The 10,789-nt window shown below is 43.0% G+C and overlaps 1 protein-coding gene across 2 annotated transcripts in view; it reads left to right on the forward strand.

The window, feature by feature from the left end:
• Positions 1 to 9,689, forward strand: part of adcy8 (adenylate cyclase 8 (brain)) — a 127,565-nt gene extending 117,876 nt beyond the window's left edge. For both annotated transcript variants that reach the window (XM_085256037.1, XM_085256038.1), the window contains 4 exons: positions 1,868 to 2,014; positions 3,579 to 3,671; positions 4,242 to 4,356; positions 4,971 to 9,689. In XM_085256037.1, the coding sequence (XP_085112163.1) occupies positions 1,868 to 2,014; positions 3,579 to 3,671; positions 4,242 to 4,356; positions 4,971 to 5,470 (855 nt within the window). In that variant the 3' untranslated portion in view covers positions 5,471 to 9,689. The remainder of the gene's footprint in view (positions 1 to 1,867; positions 2,015 to 3,578; positions 3,672 to 4,241; positions 4,357 to 4,970) is intronic.
• The last annotated feature ends 1,100 nt before the right edge of the window (positions 9,690 to 10,789 follow it).

Consider the following 10,789-nt stretch of genomic DNA (forward strand, 5'->3'; position numbering starts at 1 on the left):
ATTCTAATCCAAAACATTATGATGTTTGTGCATCACCCAAACCTCTGTAAACGCCCGGAGATGCACAGTATAAAATATGATGTCAGAGTTGCTGTCACAGCCCGTAAGCATCATCCTCAGCAGTGTAGCCCTGTAGTCTGTGTTTGTGTTTTACATTCCAGTTTAGCTCTCATACATTTTATTATTCTTAACCCTTATCAAGATTTTTATTTCTTTATTTAATCTAATTAAAAATTTGCTCAATGGGATGAGAAAGGTCTTTTTTTTCTTCAGATCACAGATGCATGATCCAATTTAAGTACTAAAGTGAGCTGAATACTTAATTGGAGGTGATGGAGTGTTGATGGTGGAGCATTACTGCCTTTAGTCACCCATCTTTCTATTTAGTATTAGAAAACTCCTCCTGAAGTATGTTAGGGAGGCTTAGTTTGCAGGAAAAAGTAAAGCCCAAACAAACCTCGGAGCTCTGGCTGCCCTGAAAAGGCACCGGGAATAACCGAGCAATTAAATTAGTTAGACTTTTACTGAGTTCCACTTTGAAGGCGCTGACATTTGACTGAGCTCATTAAGCTTGTATGATTTCACAATAAAGTCAAAGGCTTATTTTTATAAGTGTGTAATTACATTAAAATGATAACAGACAGAGAGAGTCACCCAGCTTCTCCTGAATTATTACCTCCAAATGTTGAACTCTGGACAGACGTTATGTTTTCTAGCTCATCATTAAAATGCCTCCATAATGGCACAAAGAGCAACTGCGTGTGAGGACATGCTACTGCATGTCAGCACGCCTCCCGCCCGGTCACGTATCAACAGTGCCCCCTAGTGATGAGCACTGTGTAATGCACAAAACTGTAAGGTAATGATTGCTGCTGTGCGGGCTTTTCGGTGCTTTGTTTTAAAGCTCCAAAAAGTGTTTTACCTCCAAACTTCCTGTCAGGGATATGATTGACTACAGCTGACAGCTGCTCTGTGGAAACATAGAAAGGCTTTATTTGAGAGCACTCACCAACACAGAGACTATTGGAAAAATCCAAGGAGCTCAGTGCAGGTCTGAGAAAGTGTCATAATCCAACATCATCCATTCAAACAACGGCACAGGTTTTATATGACGTGTATCCTCTTAGTTTATTTTGATGGTCCAAGACAATCCAGGAAGAACTGAGGCCTCCAGAACATCACCATCTACCGTCAAGTGAGTCACATCACCATGAAGTGAGAGAAGCCCCTGATACTATTAACTGCAATTATTCAGCTCCACAAACTGCACCAATCAAGCTGGTTCAAATCAGCTGATGAGTCGTTATCTTCATTGGCAAATATTGCACATGTCACACTATTTAAACTACACGTTGCTTTTGCCTCTGCAAGCCACTTTGCAACCAACCTCCCCTCAGTCCCTTTCTGTGACTCCCTCTCTCCTGATGTTTTTGCCTCTCAGCTTGAACTTTAACTAAAGTGTTCTTGAGAGAGCTAAAAAGCGGACGATAACCTGGAGCACAGTCTGTTCTATTACAGTTCTCTGTTAGTGTCTTACCTTAGATATTACAAGTGGAGTGCCCAACACCAAAGTTTAATTTCTGTTTTCATTTACTGGAAGAAATTCAGAGGGGATGAAAGTGGGGCAGTGTCACATTTGTCTTGTGTAAAGTTTCACTCAATTCTCTGGAGAGTAAAGCAATGATCGACCTGCTGCTATAATGTCATCTGTCAGCCAGACGATTGTTTGAATGCGTGGCCAAATTCACCAATGCTTGGTTCTGCAGTATCCATAGAGACACAAAACAAGTGACTGAATGAAGTTATCTTGTTTGTGATTCAAGAAAACGTGACACCGTGAGCTCACTCGTGACGTGTTTACCCACAGGAGCTGTACTCGCAGTCCTACGATGCCGTGGGCGTGATGTTTGCCTCCATCCCAGGCTTTGCTGACTTCTACTCCCAGACCGAGATGAACAACCAAGGAGTCGAGTGCCTGAGGCTCCTCAATGAAATCATCGCTGACTTTGATGAGGTGAGACTGCAGATTTTCAAGTGTGCCCACTTCTGCTTCAGACAAACATTTTAAACATGCAGAGGACCGTCTCTGATGTCAGCATCTTCTGTTTTTCATGAAAAGCAGATCACTTAACAGCGGGTTAATCCGAAGCCAGAAACAACGAGCACACTCACATACGTGCACAGGTTATCAACAAGCACTGATTTCAGACAGAAACGCACCCGCACAGGAAATAAACACCACAGACACAAAAGCTTGTGGGTTCCACTGATATGAACCCAGATATTAGCTCTCATCCTGTATTGATTTAGCTTTCATGATACAGGGAGGATTTTTAAGCTTCCGTGGCAGCTGCTCCAGACTTTCTACACGAGTTCAAAACAGACTGAAGTACAGAATTACTGCGACTGATCCACCAAAGCAGAACTGTAGAAACAGTTACCTTGTTGCATCAGCAAGAAGGAACCTTCAAATGAGAAGAAACCAGTTGATAAAAGAGCTGCTCAATAAGTCTCCATGCGTCAGATTCAGTGTGAGTTAGGATGCTTTTTGGTTCCCTGTGGACAGAGTTGAAGTCTACAGGAACTCGTGGTCCTGATCAAGCCTCTGAACCGAAGTCTCTGACAGAAAATGTCAAAGTCTCCTAATAAGCGCAGAGACAGGCAGACACCAGCTGCGCTCTCTGCTGCCTCGGGCCACAATCCTCACTCACTTTCCCTCAAAACAAGAACAGACCTTGCAGTATGAGCCCACGGCAGAGGGGCTCTCACTGCAGATGACAAGATCAGAATAAATGGCTTCGTTTTAGGGGACAATTAGCAAAGAAGTGAGTAAGATTTATTCATCAGTCTTAACAGGAGAAGACCGCTGTGTAATCCATTTATTTCAACAAAGTAACTGAATTCTAATCATCACCTATTTAAACAGTAACTGTAACAAAATGCAGTCACTCATATTTTGTATTTTAAATACGTAATGCCGGTACGTGTATTCTGTTACTCCCCAAAACCGCATTTCATGTTTGGTGACACGTTGTGCTTTATTTAGTCATGTCTCAAATCTTGTTGTAATTTGTGGTTTTGTTTAGTATTGCAATATGCAAACAAATACTGCTACTTGCCAGATAGTAGAGTGGAAAGCCATGGAAAACAAAATGAGAAAGCTGGAACAGGTATCGACTTTGATGAAATGCTGCCTGCTGAGGATTTGTGTGTTTACCAGCCAAGAGCAGCTCTGACAAAGACAGAGGCTGACAGAGTGAGGAGGAAATAGCTGTTGCCACATCAGCTTAGTAATTTACTCAACTTATCTTCACATAGTGCAAAAGCAGAAACACAGTGATGTTCAGTTCAGTTTTTTAATTCAATTTAACCAGTAACATGAACGATTATGTCCCCGAAAAAGGTTCCTGGGAGAAAAAACATCACGGAGCCCAAACTCCGTTATCCATGACAGGCGGTGGCAGATGGAAGGATTAACAGAGCTGGAGCTTCTTCACTTGTTGTGGCTTCGGAAGTAAAATATTTGCAAGAACAAGAAAGCAAACACAAATGTTCAAAGTGTCTCTCTGACTTTACAGCTGCTGGGTGAAGACCGATTTCAGGACATCGAGAAGATCAAGACGATTGGCAGCACCTACATGGCCGTCTCTGGTCTGTCACCTGAGAAGCAGGTGAGACCCTTGGGGCCGGCTGTTTTCTTTACTTTACATGAACAAAATAATTTGTATACATTAAATGAAAATTAAAGGTAATTAAGTGGTTTTAAAAATAATACGAAGATTTAATGAATCTGATTTCTAACATTCTGACGTTTCATTTCTCCAAACATGCTGGTTAGGATCCTCACACTAAGAGCACCATCTGTTAGCTAGTTAAGTGTAACTTTGCTGAAAATTGGTTGTTTGATCAAAGTTTTGCAGCATGGCTGGAGTCAGTACCACATGTGAACTATTTTGCTTCTTGTAATTTGGTATTTTGAGGCAGAAGTACTAGAAAATATCAGAGGACTTTTCAGGCTGTGTGGAAGTAATTAAACTAATAAATAAAAATAATGACAGATCCCAGCCCGTCGCATCTGTTCGAGTGGAAGCATTAGATCGTGTGCCTAAAACCTTGAGTGAAGGCTTCAGTATCCACGGCAGTGAAAAGAGTTTTCTGACACAGTTCATCTCTGATGCGCCTGCCCTGCAGCTGGTCCTGATGTTCAGCTGACTCAGACCCTTCTGCTCTCACTCCCACAGCAATGTGAAGATAAATGGGGTCACCTGTGTGCGTTGGCAGACTTCGCCATCGCCCTCAACGAGAGCATCCAAGAGATTAACAAGCACTCCTTCAACAACTTTGAGCTGAGGATCGGTAAGAGCTTTGATGACGAAAGAGTAAAGTGGGTAACATTTTGTGGAGATCATCTCAGTCTAAACACTCAGAGTGGAGTGGACTCAGTTTTAATTTTCAATGACAAACACCAGAACGCTGTGTGAAGACAAGTGGGTAGTAGTTTCTGCAGTGCAGGTGAAAGAAATAAAAGCAAACAAAAAGCATTTTTACCTTTTAATGTGGCTGCAGCACAGAAATAATGTTCTCAGTGTCACTGCATCAACCTGAAATCCATGAAACTGAGAAAAAGCAACTGGTTGAATTGTTTCCTGTAGAAGCAGTAGGGTGTGCTTAGTTTTACCTTGTTTTTCAAAGGACTTCATATACTTTCTGACAATAAAAAGCAAAGATCAGCTGTCTCAAGGCAAACTCAACATCGAGGAGTGCAGATTGCGACAGCAGACTTCTTCGGGTTCTTTCAGTCCTTAAGTGCAGAACAACAAGTACACAAAGAGTCAGATGCTAATCAGTGCAAAATAAAATGAGAAAACAACAAAACGCACAGCTGGATGTTTAGTTGGAGATTCACTGACTTTTGGAGTCTCAAGTGGCCTTTTAAGGAACTAACAGCTGGTCCTGTGTGTTTTTGGCAGGTATGACTCATGGCTCGGTGGTGGCAGGCGTGATCGGTGCCAAGAAGCCTCAGTACGACATCTGGGGGAAGACGGTGAATCTGGCCAGCCGGATGGACAGCACCGGCGTGAGCGGCAAGATCCAGGTTCCCGAGGAGACCTACCTGATCCTGAAGGAGCGCGGCTTCGCGTTCGAGTACCGCGGCGAGATCTACGTGAAGGGCATCAGCGAGCAGGAGGGCAAGATCCGAACGCACTTCTTGCTGGGCCGCGTGCAGCCCAACCCGCTCATCCTGCAGCCCCGCAAAATCACCGGCCAGTACTCGCTGGCGGCCGTGGTGCTCGGCCTGGTGCAGTCGCTCAACCGGCAGAAGCAAAAGCAAATCCTCAACGAGAACAACAACTCGGGCATCATGAAGGGCCACCACCACTACAACCGGAGGACGTTGTTAGCACACGGTGGCTCCGAGGTGGGAGGGGGCCATCACGCTGAAGCAGCTGATAAAACTGAGCTGTCCTGAAGAGCAGACTGGAGTTTCAGTTCCACAGATCTCTCAGAGGCAGGGCTGCTCGTCAGCCAGAAATAGTGCCTGCGGTTGAGTTAAACCTAAGTGGGCGGAGCTAAAGAACATTTCTTTCTAGCATGTTCGCAAAAAAAACACAACAAACAAAAGTCCTTGAGGAGCTGTTGCAGTTTAAGCTGCTTTCAGGTCCTGAATTGTAAGTTTATGTTGTACTGAATAAAGGCTGTTTTCTGAAGAGCTACGTAGGCAGGATTCAAATCAGGAATGTCATCTTATCTCCCAGAAATCAAAAAATGCACCAAGAGTGAACAAGAAGGAAAGGCTTCAGTGCTAAACTAAACTGAACACGGCTCGTTAAAGTTTAAATCTACTACTTGTTTAATCTTTAGTGTTACTGGTTGGAAAACTTCAATGAGGAGCTTGTTTTAAGTAAACTGAGATGAAAGCAGTTTTTCCTCATTTTAATCTGAAATAGTCTTTCAGGAGATGCAAATAAATACCATAAAATATAAATACATTCCGTTTGTCATGCAACACCACGTAATATCAAGGAGAACAGGTCAACAGGATACAGCAGGAAGTTACTGATATTCTCCTCCAACATCCATCCTTCAGAGAAGTTAAATTATTTCATGCACATTTTAAAGGTGTTAAATTTGTTGCACTGAGTTTGGATGGGCCTGAATTTTAGTAGTGATGTCACTGCGAGCACTTTGAGTTCACTATGTCATGATTTTTGCCCCTCTACACATTTATATCACACAATGCAGCTGTAAACGCAGGAGAGCACCAGATCCAGACTTCATTCCAATACAGCGATGACTGAATTAACCTGCTGTGAACATTAGCAAACTTATATTGACTGAGCAGCTGTTCTTTTAAACTTTGTCATAGTTAAGATGTTGAAAAAGATAAACAGAGGCAGACTAGTAAGACACATTAGCTTACTTAACGACTGAACTGGCGTCAGTTCAAGGCCTGGAGTACACTGGTGGAAACCCTAAAGAAGATGAATCAGAACGAGGTCTTGCTTAGTTCATTGACAAATGTGGTTAAAGCCTTTGAAATGGTTACAAAGCAAACTGCACATCATGTGATATATAAATATCATGTCACTGCATCATTGCTATAGCAACGCCATGCTTTTACGGTACCCAGAGTGTACAGTAATGAAACAAACCCAGGTTTGTCTGAGGGCGGGAACTGACACAGCATGTTACTTTACAAAGTACGAATAATTTTACAGCAAAATATTTGCAAAAAATCCCAGTTCCTGCTAAAGGTGGAAACAACAAACAAAGTCACACCATCCAGCACAACCAGGCTATGAAGGAGAGGATGCTAGCAGCTGATGACGTGTGAGTGAGTGTCACTGGAGCACTTGCTAGATACACTTAAATGACAGGAAGAGAAAATGGAAGTTACTGAACTGGTTTAAAAGCTTGACTAAAAATACAACATCCAGTGTAGAAAATATGTTTGAGTTTTATATGGGAAATACTGTGTGGCTCCACTTACAAGGTGGACTTACTTTAGTTGTTGTTTGACTAAAGTGTTGAGCGTTTGCTTTGATTTAAAATTTTTAATGTCACAATTGCTAGTCTTGGTAGTCGAGAATCAGTCTGCCAGGACCTTTGCTCCTGGACGGTGCCCGGCACACATTGCACTAAACCCCTACGGTGCCTACGGGTGGTGGGCCTGCAGGAGGATGGGCCCATGTCCCTTTTTTGGGCTGTGCCCGGCCAGGCCCCATGGACTAAGGCCCGGCCACCAGATGCTCGCCCTCGAACACCTCCCTGGCTCCAGGGAGAGGCCCCGGTAACCCTATCTCTGGCAGGGTGAACTGTTCCCTTGGTCTTGTACTTCTGAGGGGGTCACCCTTGGATCTTCCAAGGGTGAGAAGTTCAGCCATCCGGGAGGGGATCAGAGTAGAGCCGCTGCTCCTCCACATTGAAAGGAGCCAGTTGAGGTGGTTGGGGCATGTCCCACTGGGAGGAGGCCTTTGGGTTTCCCCCGGATAAGCTGGCAGAGGTGGCCGCGGAGAGGGAGGTCTGGACTTCTTTGCTAAGGCTGCTGCCCCACGATTCAGCTCCGGATAAGCGGAAGAAGATGGATGGATGGATTAAAATTTCCAGGGAACACATGACGTAGACTACTTTTGTGCTTAGGTTTGACTTATTCTGGCACTACTATTACACTAAAACGCTGCTAGCATCTGTGCTAGCAGCAGCAACTGGTAGCAAGTCATCAGTGACAGCAGCTCGTTTGTTTACTTACACCTATAAATACTGCTGCTTGCAGCAACATTCAGTTCAATTTTATTTATATAGTACCAAATCACAGCAACAGTCACCTCAACGCTCAACATTCAGCATTTTATTCCCTATAACATCAAAAGTTGCAGTTTTTCTTAAAATGTCAATGGAATTTTGAAACAATATCACCTACCCCTACTTAGTAAATTCACCTTTGCAGGTTATGTAATACCTGCTGCAGCCTTTACACTCTCATACTGGTCTACATGTGACAGTTATGCACGAAGAAAAGCCCTGACCCCCAAAGAATAAGCTCTGCAGCAAATGTGCACTCTGCAAGCTTCCAACTTTGATTGTAAATAGAGGACTGGCGTAGCTACCAGAGTGTCACCCAGTGGTTTGTTAATTCTGACGTTTAGCTTCCATCAACATCTGTTTTTATTTTTTAAAAGCCAGATATGATGATGTTTGGATGTGAAGAATGCAGGGTGGAAAGTTTCAATCGAACAGAAGCTACTGTAGCCTGGTTAGCATCCAATGGCTATACTGGAGTTTGACTTGTTAACAAGTCTGGTCATACCCCTAGTAATGAGTTAAATTTTACAGTAGTCCTTATGCTCTGCAGCTTCACTGAATTGGGTACATGAATGGTTCCTCTGCTGCAGGTCCTGGTAAAGGCGACCCCGTAGCTCACAGCAGCTTTCCAGATCACAAGAAAGACTCCATCACTGCCATCGCCAGCTGCAGTGGAGCGCTGGTTCTTTCAACAGAAACCTGTCCAGTGAGTCTGCCAGCACGGGAAACACGAGATGTGAACAGGCCAATTGCTAGCTGGTTAGCTACAGCTGAATTTTCAAAATAAGGGTTTGTCCACTCAAAACAAGAATGGTGTCGAAGGGATGAAAAAAAGCTTTAAAAAAAAGTCACCAGATAAACTAGGTCAGCCATTGAAGTAAATCTATACTAATAATCTAAATTATTAAACTAAATCTTTTTTCCTTCTTTTCTTTTTTTTTAAAACCAAGTTGTAAACATGTAAACGTGCTGATTTTTCCTGTATGGAGACTGACTCACCTTTGAAGACAGCCTCGAGTGGTCATTGGAGGAATTGCAGTTTTTGGTACATTAGCTTCGGTTCATTTTTCAGATGCACTTGGCTTTAAAACTTTGCCAGTGTTTTAAAGAGGAATAAAGGGCACTCAGAAAGTTTTTCAGATCTTCAGGATAAACTCAACGCATTTTGGTGCGAAACACTGAATGTACACAGAAAAGCAGGCGCGCAACCAAGAGGTTCACAGATCTGCAGCCAAAGAGAGGTGGAAAAAACTTGCTAATCTCTGAGGTGATTATTGGAATTAGCATTGAGGCTCTTGCTCAATGCTAAAGCATTGAGCATTAGCATTGAGGCTAACTGGATTATATTGTTGTGGTGAACGAGCCTGCTGACCTTTCAACATCATGAATGTCATGTAAAAATGAATGAAAGTCACTTACATGTTTTCACCACAGTGACTTCTTTTCATCGTTCTAGGTTTACCAGGTAGCCCAAATGTGCTCAGAAAAAGAAAAAGAAAATCTCTGGCCCCTCCCACTTTGGGTTAACTCAACCAGTGAGATCATTTCTGGCTCCTGAACATCTCCGCTTTTGATGCATGTTTGAAGAACTGAAAGTTCTCTTTGGAGGAGAAGGAGAAGAGTAGGAGTTGGTTGTGGTTGAGGTGGGAAGGAAGGAGGGAGGGAGACTCATCCACCCTCACCCGTTCGATATCCGTTTGACCGATCCCCTCGGACTGTCTGATGTTCCTCCTGTCATTTCCCCTTTTTCATGTCACCTGACTCCCAACCCATCCCTGCCTATAAACCCCGCCCTGCTCTGACCCTCGCCCGGTGTCGATGTTTCTTTTTTGTATTTCTTTTATATATGAGAACACAATAAAAAGGGGTCTAATTTTTTATACAAACCATGTGTCTGGTTGCCTTTTTGTCCCGTTTCCATGGCTTCCCATAAGAGGCAGGTTTAGATACACCCTAAAATGAAAGTCGAAATCCAAAGGTTTGTGGTGCTGATTATTTATCAACATTTGGTTATTACACAGATGAGCTTTGACTGAGGATTAGTTAAACCAAGTGCACTTCAGACATATGTCTACATTCGTTGCACAAAGCCAAGCACAAAGGTTAGTCAGTGATCGTCATCGAGTCATTAGTATTCAGTATTTCTAACTGAGGGAAATGTCTCAGAGGTTTCTGTGTAACTTCCTATGATGTAGCTGGTTGAATGAAAAGGAAAAGTGCTTCAGTCCTTCCTGTGTCACCTCTTAGCAGAGGATACACCAAACCATCATTTCTGAAAGGAAAGACCACAACACCATCACGTAATTCATAACAACATCTGTGTGTTACGAGGTCGTTTTCTTCTGTGAAGCACTTTGTAATGTGGCTTTAGAAAAGCACTCTATAATTACAGCATTTTATTAAAACGATCTGAATACATTTAAGATTTGATTGTCGTCTTATTGCCAGCCTTTAGGATTAACTAATTAATTAACCCGACTTAAAGGCAGGAGTCAGACTGGATCGTCTCTCCATCAGGAGAAAATAGGAACTAATCTCATTTCACGTTACTTTGTGGGCTCGTGTTCCATTTTCTTTAAAGTTCCAGCGTTCCAGTGTGAGGCGTCTTATTCTCTGTAATATCAACCAGTTGCTATTTATTTTTGTAAAAGTGTAAGCTGTATTATTCTAACCCTGAAGTGTCTTTATGAGACCCGTCCCATCTTTTGAATGCTGATGTTATTGAAAAGAGACGGCATTCAGTGCGTCTCCAGAAGAACAGGCAGGTTAAAAAGTATCTGATTCCATTTCCACATCTTTTTATCTTCTTGATTAAAAAGGTTTTGATGAATTCTTCCTTCTCTTCACATCTGACAAGCGTGAAGTGAAGAAGTTGGAAGTGAAGCCAGACTGCTGCACAACCCCAAACCATCTGGACCCCGGCTGAGCTCAGCTGATGGTCGATGATCTGAATCAGAGCTGATCGTCTGCTCTGTTCAGACACAGG

This window comes from Mchenga conophoros, linkage group LG18 (genome assembly GCF_057382185.1).
Source record: "Mchenga conophoros isolate Kocher_MC1m ecotype Shallow Benthic linkage group LG18, M_conophoros_male_GT1.1, whole genome shotgun sequence".
In the NCBI taxonomy this organism is placed as follows: Eukaryota; Metazoa; Chordata; class Actinopteri; order Cichliformes; family Cichlidae; genus Mchenga; species Mchenga conophoros.